This window comes from Scyliorhinus torazame, chromosome 14, assembly GCF_047496885.1.
Source record: "Scyliorhinus torazame isolate Kashiwa2021f chromosome 14, sScyTor2.1, whole genome shotgun sequence".
Taxonomy (NCBI): domain Eukaryota; kingdom Metazoa; phylum Chordata; class Chondrichthyes; order Carcharhiniformes; family Scyliorhinidae; genus Scyliorhinus; species Scyliorhinus torazame.
In genome coordinates this window covers 216,998,882-217,017,107 of record NC_092720.1, presented here as the reverse complement: position 1 = coordinate 217,017,107, position 18,226 = coordinate 216,998,882, and the positions used below count along the sequence as shown (strand labels likewise).

The 18,226-nt window shown below is 53.6% G+C and overlaps 1 protein-coding gene across 2 annotated transcripts in view; it reads right to left on the bottom strand.

The window, feature by feature from the left end:
• Positions 1 to 827: 827 nt before the first annotated feature.
• Positions 828 to 18,226, bottom strand: part of LOC140390498 (regulator of G-protein signaling 3-like) — a 180,186-nt gene continuing 162,787 nt past the window's right edge. For both annotated transcript variants that reach the window (XM_072475669.1, XM_072475668.1), the window contains exons 3-7: positions 15,455 to 15,534; positions 9,474 to 9,542; positions 7,338 to 7,399; positions 2,711 to 2,877; positions 828 to 2,139 (exon numbers count right to left, since the gene is read on the bottom strand). In XM_072475669.1, coding sequence (XP_072331770.1) covers positions 1,954 to 2,139; positions 2,711 to 2,877; positions 7,338 to 7,399; positions 9,474 to 9,542; positions 15,455 to 15,534 — 564 coding nt within the window. In that variant the 3' untranslated portion in view covers positions 828 to 1,953. The remainder of the gene's footprint in view (positions 2,140 to 2,710; positions 2,878 to 7,337; positions 7,400 to 9,473; positions 9,543 to 15,454; positions 15,535 to 18,226) is intronic.

Sequence of the window (18,226 nt, the reverse complement as noted above, 5' to 3'; positions counted from 1 at the left end):
AGGTTTGGGAATGTGGCCGTTCCTTACCTTCTATGGATCTAGTTCGCTCAACTCCTAATGTTAGTGCCGACCATGTCCCCACCTCATCCCCTGCCCTCCAGCCCTGATAGTGCCAATCCCAGTCTGCCGACAGCTCCAATTCTACTGAAGCTCCCTTTGGCTGCAGGCTACAAGAGGCGGAGCCCAGAGTGGGGCGGAGCTACGCAGAGTGGGGTGAAGGGTGGAACTATGTCTGATGGTGGGTGTGAGCCAGCCCACTTTCAGTGTGACAATAGGCGATGGAGTGTCCACATGGGAATTTTCCTGTTGGAATGACCCTGTTGTTGTTTCTTGGCCAATCCTAGGCACCCCTTTGGCTAAGTCCGGGATCCCACCATCAGAGGGTCCCTGTGTCTAAAGTCGATCACTCAGACCCTTCAGCATGAGGGCAAGATTGTGGACTGTGCAAACATTGGCTGTCGAGTGTTTCCTGTCCCTAGCCATGGTGATGGATTCTCCTTGGGCGGGTTGTTCCGATGCTGGCGACATTCAGGAAGAACCCTCCTTCAAACATTAAAAAAAAAAGTTTCGGATACCCAATTATTTTTTCCCAATTAAGGGGCAATTTAGCGTGGCCAATCCACCTAGCCTGCACATCTTTGGGTTGTGGAGGCGAAACCCACTCAAACATGGGGAGAATGTGCAAACTCCACACGGACAGTGACCCAGGGCCGGGATCGAACTTGGGACCTCGGCGCCGTGAGGCGGCAGTGCTAACCACTGCGCCACCGTGCTGCCCCCTCCTTCAAACATAGCTGGGAACCATCACTCTTGTCCTCTTCCCCCCCCCCCCCCCCTACGGGCAGCTGGCTGAACCCAAAGCCGAGAGGAACGGGACGATGGCTTAGTGTTTGGGGGCTGCGACAAACGGTGAGGGTTCCGGGTGCCTGTCGTGCTCACCGAGTGAAAACGCTGACGTAGCAGAACGTGCGCGAGGGAGGAACAAATGCAGCGGCCATCCATCTCTTGCCACCCCTCCACCCTACCTGCCCCAATTTCCCATTGGAAATGGGGGGGGTGAACTATCAGGATAAGTCAATGCAGTAGGGGGGGGCGGGGGGGGGGGGGGATGATGGGGGGGGGGGGGGTGAGTAAAAGGGGCTGGAGGTTTTCCTGTGACGCCTCCAGCAGTTGAGCAGCCTCGACCACGTTTTCCTATTTTGGAACACGTACCGAGCCTCCCCTGTACTCCTGGCATGAGGTGTGGCAAGGTGGGGGGGGGGGGGGGGGGGGGGGGCAGTAGGACTTGTGGAGGCAGGAATGGGCACAAAAGAGATGCTGGCTTGTCAGGACGCAATAAATAAAATGCAACAAAACACGAGAGAACTTAAAGTGTCCGCAGTGAAAGAGCCCCAGCCGCAGTCAGAAAGAGAGGGACAGTCAATCCTGCCAGTCCAACGGGGCCCTCATTGAGAAAGAGATCGAAATCCACATTTCCCGCCGCCGACCCCACTCTCGATCCGAACCGACTGCATGAAAGGTTTCGAACTTTCTCAAAGTACTTGCTGCCCACAGTGGCAGGGGAACAATAAATAAATGAATGTTTAGCAGAGCCAGGCACCAAATGTCCGTCTTGAACCCCTCCAGCCGTCAGCCATCTTGGATAGCCGGAGAAAATAGACATGCATGGCGCGAGCAGGTCACCGGTCAAACGGTGGCAATGATGAAAAGAAAAGTGGGCGACCTCCTTGACCTGCCTGCGAGGGACCGTCACCGATAGTCAATCCCGGCCAGGAACCTTTCCGTCAATTCTTCTCATGAATCGGGCAACACGTTGAAGAGGACATGCCGGAGGTTCTATCCCGGAAGGGGCCTGGTCAAGTTGCCGGGATAGTGGGTGGGGGCTGGGGTCATGCAAACTGGGGCGGAGCGGCGGAAGACGGAGTCCCCCCCCCCTCCCACCTGGCCGACTCCCTACGCCAGTCCGTTCATCTGCTTTCGGCTCGACAGGTCCACAAAGAACTCAGAGCGGAGGAATCGAGGGTAGGAGTCCTTCTCCATTAGGCCGAAGATCCGCTTCTGAGCCAGGTCAAAGGTCGAACGGTTGGGGCTCAGAATGTTATTGGTGGTCACTTCCCTTGTGTGCGAATCTAAGTTGACCTGGGGGAGAAGAGAGAGAGAGAGAGAGACAGTGAGTGAAGGGAGAGAGAAACACAAAAGACATGGGGAGACAGATTTGCATCTTATCGCAACTCAGCTGATCCACGTGGGCCCTCTTCAGAGGGCCGGTGCAGACTCGATGGGCCAAATGGCCTCCTTCTGTGCAGTAGGGATCCTGTGATTCTGATTGTTGTAAAATCCCATCTGGTTGACTAATGTCCTTCAGGGAAGGAAATCTGCCGTCCTTACCCGGCCTGGCCTACAAAACTCCAGACCCACAGCAAGCTGGTTGACTCTGAAATGCCCCCTGAAACGGCCAGCAAGACACTCCAGTTCAAGGGGAAATTAGACAAGGGGTAATAAATGCGAACCCAGCCAGCGATTCCATGAATACATTTTTAAAAAGTAAGACAGTTTGGGACTGATTTCAAGGAACGAGAGATTGGCGATATCGATGGTCAAGATACGTTTCCATCTCTGTGTTTCCCGATTATACAATTGGGTGTCCGGTAATCATTGCGTCTCGGAATATAGATGGAAACATGCACAGTGGGGTCATTCCAGGCCTTACCTCCCTCGGGGCATGGGTATCAATGAACTCCTCGAAGATCTTCTTGGCCTTGGATGTGAGTTTGGAGTTGGATTTGGTCTTCCTGTAGTCCTCGCACGCCAGCCAAAATTCAATGTTCTCATCACTGAATTCTGTGCGTAAGAAGCCCTTGAAGGCGATCAGGCCATCTGTCGATGGAATCAAAGCAGATAAAGTGGAACGGGTGTCTGTGCAATCTTCCGGCAAGCCAGGGAGGAGGTTCCGCTTTCACCTTCAGCATTCAGCGCAGGTCAAAGGCTCATTGTGGAACCCACTCAATGTTCTAGAAGGCCGAGAGCAGCAGATACCTCCCCCACCTGGAGGTTCCCCTCCAAGTCACTCCCCATCCTGACTGGGAAATATATCGGCCGTTCCTTCAGTGTCGCCGGGTCCAAATCCTGGACCTCCCTCTCTAACAGCATGGTGGGTGTACCTACACCTCAGGGACTGCAGCGGCTTCAAGACCGCAGCTCAGCACCACCTTGTCAAGGGCAATTAGGGATGGACAATAAACGCTGGTCTCGTCAGCGAAGCCTCACATCCAATGAAAGAATAGATTTTTACAAAGAATGGGGGAATAAAGAAAAACGAGAGGGTTCTATCGATGAGCAGAGCCCGCTCTTCACCCGAGTGGGTGAAGGGTGCAAACGTCACTCCCCTTCCTCCCCCCAAACCATGGGAACATAAATGGTGGATACAGAGTCAGGACGCTGTATCTGAGGAGTTAGCAGAACGTGAAATGTACAGCACAGAAACAACCTGGTGACTATATTCACCTTGTGTGCTCCACGTGGACTCCCCCCACTCTTCATGCAATCTCACCAACATTTCCTTCAACTACTTTCTCCCCCCCCCTCCCCGCACCCGACCCGTGTTTATTTAGCTTCCTCTTCAGTCTATCTGTACTGCTCACCTCAATAACTCCCTGGGGTAGCGAGTTTCACATTCCCATAACTCTTAGGGTTCTCCTGAATTCCTCAATGTATTTATGACAAATCGTACTCACCCTATCTCCTCAACCTATCAACCCAATCACGTGAAAGACCTCTGCCAGATCATCCACATTGTTCTCCTTTAGAAGGTAGTAACCTCGCTTCCTTACCCTCTGTTATAACAATGGTGATATGCATATGCAAAATAACGTATATAGTGAGATATACGACCTCCAGCCAGCAGGTGGCGGCAGAGATCCACCATGTGACTCCAGAGATTGGGCAGTTGTATTAAGAGGATAGTCGCATTAGATGTAACTCCAGGAGAATTCACTTATCCGTACTGTTTGTATTACAGTTCGTTCGCTATCTTTCCACATGTTCATTTTATCTTAGTAGTCAAAGAACTGGATGTGGTGTGTGCATCTACACCATGGCCCCAACACAGGAGTTATGTTATTTGTATGGAGTGAGGAACTAATTGTTATGTCAGGGTACAACAATGTGTGTACCAGTCTGAAATGTAGCCACGGTCCCAGATGATCATAGACTGCTGTCCCCTTAGAGAGAGAAGTGGTGGATATGAAATGAGTTCCACCACACCTCAGGTGAGGGGCAAGGTCGACTAACCTCAGCCGGTTCCGGGAATTGAACCCGCACTGATCACCGCTCACCCGTCCCAAACCCGCCGCCCGGTCAACTGAGCTAACTGGGATTGGGTGTCGTCTGAGGAAAGGTTAGAGAGGTTAGGCTTGTAACCACTGGAGTTTAGAACAGTCAGAGGTGACTTGATCGAAAGATATAAGATTCTGAGGGGTATTGACAGGGTGGCTGTGGAGAGGATGTTTCCTCCGCTTTTCTAATTGGAGGGCTGTGACCAGTGGTGTTCCACAGGGATCAGTGCTGGGACCTTTGCTCTTTGTAGTATATATAAATGATTTGGAGGAAAATGTAACTGGTCTGATTAGTAAGTTTGCAGACGACACAAAGGTTGGTGGAATTGCGGATAGCGATGAGGACTGTCTGAGGATACAGCAGGATTTAGATTGTCTGGAGACTTGGGCGGAGAGATGGCAGATGGAGTTTAACCTGGACAAATGTGAGGTAATGCATTTTGGAAGGGCTAATGCAGGTAGGGAATATACAGTGAATGGTAGAACCCTCAAGAGTATTGAAAGTCAAAGAGATCTAGGAGTACAGGTCCACAGATCACTGAAAGGGGCTACACAGGTGGAGAAGGTAGTCAAGAAGGCATACGGCATGCTTGCCTTCATTGGCCGGGGCATTGAGTATAAGAATTGGCAAGTCATGTTGCAGCTGTATAGAACCTTAGTTAGGCCACACTTGGAGTATAGTGTTCAATTCTGGTCGCCACACTACCAGAAGGATGTGGAGGCTTTAGAGAGGGTGCAGAAGAGATTTACCAGAATGTTGCCTGGTATGGAGGGCATAAGCTATGAGGAGCGATTGAATAAACTCGGTTTGTTCTCACTGGAACGAAGGAGGTTGAGGGGCGACCTGATAGAGGTATACAAAATTATGAGGGGCATAGACAGAGTGGATAGTCAGAGGCTTTTCCCCAGGGTAGAGGGGTCAATTACTAGGGGGCATAGGTTTAAGGTGAGAGGGGCAAAGTTTAGAGTAGATGTACGAGGCAAGTTTTTTACGCAGAGGGTAGTGGGTGCCTGGAACTCACTACCGGAGGAGGTGGTGGAGGCAGGGACGATAGGGACATTTAAGGGGCATCTTGACAAATATATGAATAGGATGGGAATAGAAGGATACGGACCCAGGAAGTGTAGAAGATTGTAGTTTAGTCGGGCAGTATGGTCGGCACGGGCTTGGAGGGCCGAAGGGCCTGTTCCTGTGCTGTACATTTCTTTGTTCTTTGTTGTTCTTTGATAGAATCTCGCACGAGGGGTCGCGGTTTAAAAACAAGGGATCATCATTTAAGATGAAGGTGAGGAGAATTTTTCTCTCTCAGAGGGTGGTGAGTCTCTGGAACTCTCTTCCTCAAAAGGCAGCGGAAGCAGAGTCTCTGAATATTTTTAAGGCAGAGCGAGATAGATTCGCTATTGACAAGGGGGGGGGGGGTGGGGTGAAAGGTTACCCAGGTAGGCGGGAGGTTACAATGAGATCAGCCATTATCTTATTGAATAGTGAAGCATGTTCGACGGGCCGAATGGCCTCCTCCTGCTACTAATCCGTATGCCCGTGCATCTCAGTTATGTCTGAAAGACAGTCGTAGGATTCGCCACCCTCCCTCACGCTTTGATCCCCCCCCCCCCCCACCCCCCCCCCCGCGGGAGTGGGATATGAATCTCCTGGCTACTACTGCGACTATCTCCCTCACTCCATTGGGTTCAGCCTGTGCAACATTCCTTGCCTGGTCCCCCTCCCCGTTCCCTGGGTGCCTCAAACAAATCCACTTCGCCAAAGATGCTCCGTAACGTTAAGCGCAACGGGCATGTGCAGGCGAGGTGTCACATGACCAGGGTGTCATGTGATCGAGTGACACATGGGTAGACACTCCAGCAACCTGTCCCACCAGAGCTGGCACCCCTGGTGGCAGTGAGGCGATAATTCCACCTCGTCCCACCTCGTCCCACCTTTACCCCCTCCTGTTCATTTGAATAAATCTGCCAGTACCACCTCTGAAATGTGCGATAGCACCACCTGCTGACATTAACTGGTACTACAGGATTACCTTCCTTCCTTTCTCCCGCCTCCCCTTCACATCTTACATAGCAGGAATGTCAGACACACATTTATCCGCATGAATAATAAATACAAACAAATGAAGCTTTCCAGGAATCTTATTCTTCTCGGAGATTCTGCAGGGCTAAACCATAAATGGGAGCGATGTAAAGGGACTGGATAAAGATATGCCAATTTATTAATCTGTACATCTCTCCATCTATGATCTCAATCTCTCCATTCATCCATCTCTCCATCTATTGATCAATTTCACAATTTATTTATCTCTCCACCGATCCATCTCTGCCCTTCTACTTTTATCTCTCCAGCCATCTGTATCTCCCATCTGCATTATCCATACATCCATCTCTATCTCTTCACTCCTGACTATCTATCAATAGTTACCCCTCCACCTATCTTGATCCAACGTCCATCCATCTCTGTCCTTCAACAAATATCCATCCACCCATCGCTCGCGCACGCTTTCCCCATCTGTCTGCGCACAATCGATTTCTCCATTTTCCCATCACTGCACCCACCTCAAAGACAAACATCATAGCTATCATCGAATCAACAGTGTAAAAGGAGGCCATTCGGCCCATCGAGTTTGCACCGGCCCTTGGATAGAGCACCCTGCTATAGCCCACACCTCCACCATATCCCCGTAACCCATTAACCCCACCTAACCTTTTGGTCACTAAGGGCAATTTAGCGTGGCCAATCCACCCCACCTGCACATCTTTGGACTGTGGGAGGAAACCGGAGCACCCGGAGGAAACCCACGCAGACAAGGGGAGAACATGCAAACTCCACACAGTCACATGAGGCAGAAATTGAACCCGGGTTCCCCCCCCCCCCCCCCCCCCCCCCAGCCGAGTCACACAGACTACATCCCCACGCAACAGAGATCTGTGCGCATAGCTTCACATGTACACCGCCACTCATACCCACATATACTCGTGGGAGGTCAATGTACTCACATCGATGAGCGAGTAACTTGTCTAGTGATTCTCCCCACTGCACGGCTTCCTCTGCTGTAGGCCTGTTTCCAACACAGAACAAAAAAAAACATCTGACACTTAGGCCACTGGAAGATAGCAAATTCACTACGACACCCAGTCCCAGAGGAGGAAAGGGCAGTGTCTGACCCACTGTCGCACCTAGTCCCAGAGGGGGGAAGGAGAGTGTCTGTCCCACTGTCCCACCCAGTCCCAGAGGGGGAAAGGACAGTGTCTGACCCACTGTCCCACCCAGTCCCAGAGGGGGAAAGGACAGTGTCTGACCCACTGTCCCACCCAGTCCCAGAGGGGGAAAGGACAGTGTCTGATCCACTGTCCCTCCCAGTCCCAGAGGGGGAAAGGACAGTGACTGACCCACTGTCCCACCCAGTCCCAGAGGGGGAAAGGACAGTGTCTGACCCACTGTCCCTCCCAGTCCCAGAGGGGGAAAAGGAGAGTGTCTGTCCCACTGTCCCACCCAGTCCCAGAGGGGGAAAGGACAGTGTCTGACCCACTGTCCCACCCAGTCCCAGAGGAGGAAAGGACAGTGTCTAACCCACTGTCCAACCCAGTCCCAGAGGGGGAAAGGACAGTGTCTGACCCACTGTCGCACCCAGTCCCAGAGGGGGAAAGGACAGCGTCTGAACCACTGTCCCTCCCAGTCCCAGAGGGGGAAAGGACAGTGTCTGATCCACTGTCCCTCCCAGTCCCAGAGGGGGAAAGGACAGTGACTGACCCACTGTCCCACCCAGTCCCAGAGGGGGAAAGGACAGTGTCTGACCCACTGTCCCTCCCAGTCCCAGAGGGGGAAAAGGAGAGTGTCTGTCCCACTGGCCCACCCAGTCCCAGAGGGGGAAAGGACAGTCTCTGACCCACTGTCCCACCCAGTCCCAGAGGTGGAAAGGACAGTGTCTGACCCACTGTCCCACCCAGTCCCAGAGGGGGAAAGGACAGTGTCTGACCCACTGTCCCACCCAGTCCCAGAGGGGGAAAGGACAGTGTCTGACCCACTGTCCCACCCAGTCCCAGAGGGGGAAAGGACAGTGTCTGACCCACTGTCCCACCCAGTCCCAGAGGCGGAAAGGACAGTGTCTGACCCACTGACCCACCCAGTCCCAGAGGGGGAAAGGACAATGTCTGACCCACTGTCCCACCCAGTCCCTGAGGGGGAAAGGACAGTGCCTGACCCCCACCCAGTCTCAGAGGGGGAAAGGACAGTGTCTGACCCACTGCCCGCCCAGTCCCAGAGGGGGAAAGGACAGTGTCTGACCCACTGTCCCACCCAGTCCCAGAGTGGGAAAGGACAGTGTCTGACCCACTGACCCACTCAGTCCCAGAGTGGGAAAGGACAGTGTCTGACCCACTGTCCCACTCAGTCCCAGAGGGGGAAAGGACAGTGTCTGACCCACTGTCCCACCCAGTCCCAGAGTGGGAAAGGACAGTGTCTGACCCACTGACCCACTCAGTCCCAGAGGGGGAAAGGACAGTGTCTGACCCACTGTCCCACCCAGTCCCAGAGGGGGAAAGGACAGTGTCTGACCCACTGTCCCACCCAGTTCCAGAGTGGGAAAGGACAGTGTCTGACCCACTGACCCACTGAGTCCCAGAGGGGGAAAGGACAGTGTCTGACCCACTGTCCCACCCAGTCCCAGAGGGGGAAAGGACAGTGTCTGACCCACTGCCCCACCCAGTCCCCGAGGGGGAAAAGACAGTGTCTGACCCACTGCCCCACCCAGTCCCAGAGGGGGAAAGGACAGTGTCTGACCCACTGCCCCACCCAGTCCCCGAGGGGGAAAGGGCAGCGTCTGACCCACTGTCCCACCCAGTCCCAGAGGGGGAAAGGACAGTGTCTGACCCACTGCCCCACCCAGTCCCCGAGGGGGAAAAGACAGTGTCTGACCCACTGCCCACCCAGTCCCAGAGGTCAGCGGACAGGAGGGAAGCTGAGGGATGAGAATAGAGATGAGCAGAGGATAGTGCAGGAAGAGCGGTGGTGGGGTGAGACGGAGGGGGGAGCAGAGTGGGGAGGGGGTGAAAATTAGGGGAGAGGTGGAAGTCGAGGGGAGGGGAAGGAAGATAAAGAATTCTGGAGCCTGTGAGTGATTGAAGAGATCTCACCTCAGGGAATGCATGTCATTTCTCCCACAGGGTTCGTTCCACCTTCGCAGGAAGCCCAGGCGTTTGCCCCTGTTTGGGGAGAGGACAACACAGAATAAGCTGATTTGAATAACCGGATGGGGAAGAGTGTGGATTGGCCCGATGCCAGGACCAATGAGATTGCCGTGCACGGCTGGCGACAACGTTGATGCACGACATGTTACCCCCCGTCATGACCAGGTTACCCGTGGTGATGTGCGGTGAAACCTGGCACAATGTACAGGCTGTTCGCCAGGTGGGTGGTGGGTGGGACAGGTGAGAATGCCCCCTGATTTCCTCCCTCACCTCACCCCGCCCCTCCCTCCCTCCCCTCAGAGAAGCCAATACAGTTGCCCGAGTGACCTCCAATCCCGGCCTGGGAGTTCTGGGACGGCGGGAGTGTAGTGGACTAGTGATCCACAGACCCAGGGTATTGCTCTGCAATCCCGGGTTCAGTCCCACCAGGGCTGATCGTGGAATTTGAAAAGGGAATGAAAAGTCTGAAGCCCGGGAAACCATTGTCGATTGTTGTTAAAACCCATCGGGTTCCCAAATGTCCTTTTGGGAAGGAAATCTGCCGTCCTTACCCGGTCTGGCCTCCACGTGACTCCAGACCCACACAGCGATGTGGTTGACCGTGAAATGCCCTCTGAACAAGGGGCAATTAGGGATGGGCAATAAATGCTGGCCTACCCAGCGATGCCACATCCTGCGAATGAATAAGCTGCCAGGGTACAAAGCTCTTGAATTCCCTCCTCAAACCTCCCTGACTTTCTCTTCTCCTTGAAGATGTCCGTTAATATCTGCATCTTGGCCATCTGTTTGGATATTTTCGTCTGGGGTTTTGCGTCACAGTTGCTTTGATAATGTCCCTGTTCTGTGGAGGGCCTTGGGTTGTTTAATGATATCACAGGGCCGCTATCACTGTAAATCCCTGGTGTTGGCGCTTTGAGTGGCACCATGGAATTATCAGACCTTTCTCACCAGGCAACGGGGCCTCCCTGGGATGTGTAACAATATCTAAATCCAGTCCAATCACATCTCCAGGGTTCAGTCGAGATTGAATCAGTCTGTGACCTTTCACCCTTTTGTCCTCTTACTGTGACAACAAGGCCAAACCATGAGCAAAGACCTACAGCCTGGCATATACACAGGATGCGGGCATCACTGGCAAAGCCAACCCTAATGGGTTGCCCATCCCTAATTGCCCCTCGATACCAGTGGCTTTCTCGGGCCATTTCAGAGCCACCCACATGGCTGAGGGATTAAGGAGTGAGCTGTCGGCCAGGCCAGTAAGGACGGCAGCTTCCCTTACCCGAAAGGACAGCTGGAGTTTTACAAGAATCAATGATAATTTAATGCTTTATATTAGCTTTATAATTCCAGATTTACTTCACTGAATTTAAATTTCGCCAGCTGCGGTGGTGGGGTTTGAACCCATGTCCCCAGGGAATTAGCCTGGGAGTACAGTGTTGTTCCCACTAACAGGAGTGACGAGGCAAGGGATACATAACGAACGGTAGGAAGCTCAGAACATAGAACATACAGTGCAGAAGGAGGCCATTCGGCCCATCGAGTCTGCACCGACCCACTTAAGCCCTCACTTCCACCCTATCCCAATAACCCAGTAACCCAATAAACCAGTGCAGGGCACACCCCAGTCTCGATTAACGGCATGCAGAAAATGCCAGCTTGGCACCCTGGCATTGCTCCTGCCAGCTGGCACTGCCGCCTGGGCACATTGGCGGTGCCAGGTTGGAAGTGCCAGAGCCCAAGGTGACACCAGCAATGCCCGAACGGGGCCTCCAATCCCCTGGGAAACCCAGATGAGCGCCGTTCCAATTGGTCCCAGTTAGTAGAGACCAGCACTGAATGGTGCTCGCCCAAAGCCCCCAAGGCGAAGGGGAGAGATGCCTCGGTTACCTGGGGGAACTGCATATCAGAGTGAGACTGACCTCCCTTCCTTTAATATGCAGATCTGTCAAAAAGTGATCCTGCCTGCAATGGGCGGGCTTCACATCTCGACGCCTGGCGAGAACGCTTTCGATCCTGGGAGCGGGGTCTCCCGTCATTTACCGGCCATGTTGCGCTATGGCGCACTGCGTTTCGGGTGCAGTGTGGCTGGTAGATCGTGCCCAACGACTCTGTGATTCTATGACTGTGCCACCCTTTCCCCGACTTTGATCATCTTGTTTCTGTGTAATGTGGCGACAAGACTTCAGCAGGATTTATAAACCTCCCTCCTCATACAGCTACTAAAGGGAGGTATCCCAGAAGCCTTCACCAGGGCAGTGACCACAGGGCAGTCAATGTTGGCCGTGACGGAGATGCTCACATACCAAAATTGTCCTGCCACATTCAGCGATCTTCCTTTGTTTTCACTCATCTGCGGATGTTGGTACCATTGGCTCGGGCAGATTGTATTACCCATCCCTAATTGCCTTTGTGGACATCGTAAGGAGTCTTCCTGTTTATTCCCTCATTCCCCCTTTCTCTTATTTTACCAATCCATGGATGATTAATGGACATGTCTCTTTAAGGCAAGCGGCCTGTGCCTTTAATTCAAACAAAATAATGCAGGAGTTTCTGGAGAGATCGCTCTGCTAGTCTGTGCTCGTTTAGCGGCACCAGAGAGAGGGAGAGAGAGATGAGTTGGGACTCGGTTTGATTGACCGGCTGGTGGCAAACGAATTGGACCAAAAGGCTGAACTCTGCCTGGTAACAGCAGATGATTGGATCCTATCCTATCGGAATGCTTTTCAGAGTCCCAAGAAGTTTCAGTTTTGATTCTGGCAGAGGCACGAATGCTGCCTCTCACAGCAGAGGAGTTTCTGTGAGCGCTGTATGTCTGAACCTGCAGAGGAACCATTGCAGGCTGCGCAAAGCAAGGACTTGAATCTGCTAATCGTTCATCAGATATGATGTGGAGATGCCGGCGTTGGACTGGGGTGAGCACAGTAAGAAGACTTACAACACCAGGTTAAAGTCCAAGTGTCCGACTTCTTACTGTATTCATCAGGAAAGCTGTGAATACTGCGTTCTTGAAACTCCAGAGAACCTGAATGAATTAATCTACAGAGCGGACCAGTGGAGGCTGCAAACAGAGATAAAACCTGCAAGCTTGCTGTGAAGAAAGGTGCGCTAAAAAAACATCTGGAAAAAAATACTTCAAAAATACCCCATCTGTGTTTGTCTGTCTTGTGTGTGTGTGTACAGGATGGGGGACAAGTTAAAGTGGGGAATTAGGATTGTAATAATAGTTAACCTGTTGTATTTGCTGCATATGTCATATAGTTCTTGTTTTAAATAAACATTAATTGGTATTTACGTTTACAAACCTGCCGATTGTAATTATTGGGCCTAAGATTTTAGGTTTTTAATGAGAATAATCGGTTAATTCACTTGTGTTGTGACTCTGGGGCAAGTGGGGCTGGAATTGACCGCACACAGGCCCAGGGGGTCGGAACAACATTTCCTCTGCTCCTCAGAATCCTCACATTCAATTATCTTGTTTGTCCTCCCCAAAATACTTTACCTCACAATTTCCCGGATTGATCGTCCATTTGCCACTTCTCTGCCCGCCCGACTGACCAATTCTTGATATCTTGCTGCAGGGGGAGAAGGGGTGGGGGGGGTAAGTAGGGGGGTGAGGGGGCTGGGCAGGGGGCAGCACCATCGGGAGGGTGCCCAATAAACACCTTTGTGCACAACCATATGACGCCTGTCGCTTTAGTCTGCAATGCGGCCTGACCTCCAAACACTTGGCCCACCTCTCCAGGCATCCCCCCCTCCCCGAGGCACTCACCCACCCTCCGGCCATGGGCATGTCCCCAGAGCTGTGTCCCATCCCCCGGGAGTTCGGATGCTGGCTGGTGCATGTGTGGTCTTGCTTCCCGCAGTGCTCAAGCAGTGAAACTCCCTGAAAACCCCGCCATAAATTAACTTGAAATCCTTCCGGCCCAAAGACTCTGTTGCCGCTGCCTTCTCAGGAAGAGGGTTCCAGACACTCACGGGCGTCTGAGAGAAATGAGCGACCCCGAACAGTGACCCCTGGTTCTTGATCCTGAAACTGCGGTGCGGCGCTGAGGGAGAGCGGCACTGTCAGAGGTGCAGTCTTTTTGATGAGGCACTGAACCAAAGTTCCATTCACACCCGCCATGGGTGGATGTAAGGCACCATTTCAAAGCAGATCAGGGAAGTTCTCCCTCATGTCCTGATCAATAGTTATCTCCGTGTCAACATCACACAAAACAGATAATCTGGGGCGTCATTCTCCGACCCCCTGCTGGGTCGGAGAATCGCCGGGGCCTGGCGTGAATCCCGCCCCCGCCGGTTGCCGAAGTCTCCGGCACCGAAGATTCGGCGGGAATCGGGCCGCGCCGGTTGGCGGGCCCCCCCGCTCGATTCTCTGGCCCGGATGGGCCGAAGTCCCGCCGCTAAAATGCCTGTCCCTCCGGCGTAAATTGAACCACCTACCTGACCGGCGGGACAAGGCGGCGCGGGCGGGCTCCGGGGTCCTGTGGGGGGCGCGGGGCGATCTGGCCCAGGGGGGTGCCCCCACGGTGGCCTGGCCCGCGATTGGGGCCCACCGATCCGCGGGCGGGCCTGTGCCGTGGGGACACTCTTTCCCTTCCGCTTCCGCCACGGTCTCCACCATGGCGGAGGCGGAAGAGACTCCCTCCACTGCACATGCGCGGGAATGCCGTCAGCGGCCGCCAACGCTCCCGCGCATGCGCCGCGCGGGGATGTCATTTCCGTGCCAGCTGGCGGGGCAACAAAGGCCGTTTCCGCCAGCTGGCGGGCAGGAAATACCTCCGGCGTCGGCCTAGCCCCTCAATGTTGGGGCTCGGCCCCCAAAGATGCGGAGCATTCCGCGCCTTTGGGGCGGCGCGATGCCTGTCTGATTGGCGCCGTTTAGGGCGCCAGTCGGCGGACATCGCGCCGTTTCGGGAGAATTTCGCCCCTGATTGTTATCGTGCTGCCGTGTCTAGGCGTTTGCTGCGTGTGCTGATTGTATGACCTAGATTACAATAGTGACTGCATTTCTTCATGGGACGTTCCCTTTAAGAAAACTTATTGTCTTATCACATGGCTTCAGTGATGTCATTGCGAGGGTGGAGCTGGGCTGTGGCTCTGAGTTTTACCTTCGCTTTGAGTTTGGACTGCACAGGTTGAACGAAGTGCTTCTCTATCTTCAGTTTAAAAGTTGTTTCCATATTGCTTGGTAACTTAAAAGAGATAATTGCTTTCTGGAAGGAACTCAAACCTGCTGTTTTAGAAGGAGAATAAGAGTATCACTAACAAATCTTTCACCAGTAAGAGTGCCGTGTGCTGGGCCACACCTTTGTAGGGGTGTTTCTGGTTTTACTTGGATTTTGTTGTTGAATTGGAACATAGGTCAGGTTAACTCCGTCATATACTTTGGAGTTTTCGAAACCCTGGCCCGCAACAATTTTAAAAACGCTCTGTTGGTTGTATCGAAATGCAAGCCTTTTCTGAAGAGGAGCTTCCGGGCCTCCCCCTCCAGGTCTCATTGAGGCAGCGATCGTTCCCCATTCTCCCCACCTTCCTCCATCCCTTTCATCCCAAACATCGCACCTGGAACTAGACTGGGAAACATCTTCCAAGCGCTAGCACGATTCCTACCGGAAGGTTCCTGCAGCCGGATGTTAGGCGGGGAGCGGATCAGACTCAAGTGGGCTGACATGCCATTCTCTCACCCATGTGCGCACACACAGATATGCACAAATAACTGCACATACCCAAGTACATGCACACATAGTGAGCATAACATACATGTAAAAAGACACGCACACAGACACTCTCAAAAAATATGATCGAAGACATACACACATATACACAAACATTCACACACACTTACATGTCCGGCAACTTGTGAGCTCAAACCGAGTACACATTCCCCCCCTCACAGACACAGTCAGTGTGGATCCGAAGATACTTACAGGCGTCTCTTCCGTCTGTGCCTGCCGCCATTCTCTGCATTTTCTAACCCGAGGTCTGATTCGACACTGGATGCCAGGTGCTGGAAGACAGGAAGGTCACCACAAAGAGTTCAAAAACCTGTCTAAACTTACACTGACAACTTGCATTTATGTCGCACTCTGAACGCAATACAACACCCCAAAGCAAGTCACAGCGGCATGGTCAAACAAAATATCAGATTAGCTTCATGAGCAGATTCACGTTCAGCTGACGAACAGCTTAATTACCTCTGACAGAGCAGCACTCCCTCAGTACTGACCCTCTGAAAGTGCAGCACTCCCTCAGTACTGACCCTCTGACAGTGCGGCACTCCCTCAGTACTGACCCTCTGACAGTGCAGCATTCCCTCAGTACTGACCCTCTGACAGTGCGGCACTCGCTCAGCACGGACCCTGTGACAGTGCGGCACTCCCTCAGCACGGACCCTGTGACAGTGCGGCACTCCCTCAGCACGGACCCTCTGAGAGTGCAGCACTCGCTCAGTACTGACCCTCTGACAGTGCAGCACTCCCTCAGTACTGACCCTCTGACAGTGCGGCACTCCCTCAGTACTGACCCTCTGACAGTGCGGCACTCCCTCAGTACTGACCCTCTGACAGTGCGGCACTCCCTCAGTACTGACCCTCTGACAGTGCGGCACTCCCTCAGCACGGACCCTGTGACAGTGCGGCACTCCCTCAGTACTGACCCTCTGACAGTGCGGCACTCCCTCAGTACTGACCCTCTGACAGTGCGGCACTCCCTCAGTACTGACCCTCTGACAGTGCAGCACTCGCTCAGTACTGACCCTCTGACAGTGCAGCACTCTCTCAGTACTGCCCCTCTGTCAGTGCAGGGCTCCCTCACTACTGGCCCTCTGACAGTGCAGCACTCCCTCAGTACTGACCCTCTGACAGTGCAGCACTCCCTCAGAACTGACCCTCTGACAGTGCAGCACTCCCTCAGTACTGACCCTCTGACAGTGCATCACTCCCTCAGTACTGACCCTCTGACAGTGCATCGCTCCCTCAGTACTGACCCTCTGGCAGTGCAGCACTCCCTCAGTACTGACCCTCTGACAGTGCAGCACTCCCTCACTACTGGCCCTCTGACAGTGCAGCATTCCCTCAGTACAGACCCTCTGACAGTGCGGCGCTCCCTCAGTACTGACCCTCTGACAGTGCAGCACTCCCTCAGTACTGACCTCTGACAGTGCGGCGCTCCCTCAGTACTGACCCTCTGACAGTGCAGCACTCCCTCAGTACTACCCCTCTGACAGTGCAGCACTCCCTCAGTACTGACCCTCTGACAGCGCAGCACTCTCTCAGTACTGACCCTCTGACAGTGCAGCACTCCCTCAGTACTGACCCTCTGACAGTGCAGCACCCCCTCAGTAATGACCCTCTGACAGTGCAGCACTCCCTCAGTACTGACTCTCTGACAGTGCAGCACTCCCTCAGTACTGACCCTCTGACAGTGCAGCACTCCCTCAGTACTGACCCTCTGACAGTGCAGCACTCCCTCAGTACTGACCCTCTGACAGTGCGGCGCTCCCTCAGTACTGACCCTCTGACAGTGCAGCACTCCCTCAGTACTGACCCTCTGACAGTGCGGCGCTCCCTCAGTACTGACCCTCTGACAGTGCGGCGCTCCCTCAGTATTGACCCTCTGACAGTGCAGCACTCCCTCAGTACTGACCCTCTGACAGTGCAGCACTCCCTCAGTACTGACCCTCTGACAGTGCAGCACTCCCTCAGGACTGACCCTCTGACAGTGCGGCACTCCCTCAGTACTGACCCTCTGACAGTGCGTCCCCCTCAGTACTGACCCTCTGACAGTGCAGCACTCCCTTAGTACTGACTCTCTGACAGTGCAGCACTCCCTCAGTACTGACTCTCTGACAGTGCAGCACTTCCTCAGTACTGACCCTCTGACAGTGCAGCACGCACTCAGTACTGACCCTCTGACAGTGCGGCACTCCCTCAGTACTGACCCTCTGACAGTGCAGCACTCCCTCAGTACTGACCCTCTGACAGTGCAGCACTCCCTCAGTACTGACTCTCTGACAGTGCGGCACTCCCTCAGCACTGACCCTCTGACAGTGCGGCACTCCCTCAGTACTGACTCTCTGACAGTGCGGCACTCCCTCAGTACTGACCCTCTGACAGTGCGGCACTCCCTCAGTACTGACTCTCTGGCAGTGCAGCACTCCTTCAGTACTGACCCTCTGACAGTGCAGCACTCCCTCAGTACTGACTCTCTGACAGTGCGGCACTCCCTCAGTACTGACTCTCTGACAGTGCGGCACTCCCTCAGTACTGACCCTCTGACAGTGCAGCACTCCCTCAGTACTGACCCTCTGACAGTGCAGCACTCCCTCAGTACTGACCCTCTGACAGTGCGGCACTGTGATGACAGAATGGCTTCCTGAGTGCCGTCCAATTATCCTGTTTACTGTCCCCAATCGAGGGTGTGAGCACCCAGGAATTTCTATTGTTTCCTGGCTTGCAGCTGTCGCTGATTTGACAGATATTCCTTGTCGAAGCTTAATTAGCCTTGAACTGAGTGGCTTGCTGGGTAATTTGAGAGGGCAGTTAAGGGTCATGCTCCGTGATTTAGAGTATGGATGAGCCTCCCACATCGTCCCTGTCCCCGATCCCCACTGCCCCCAGAATGCAGGGAAGACAAATTGTGGGCAGGGAATCATATAATTTACAGTGCAATAGGAGGCCATTCAGCCCATCGAGTCTGCA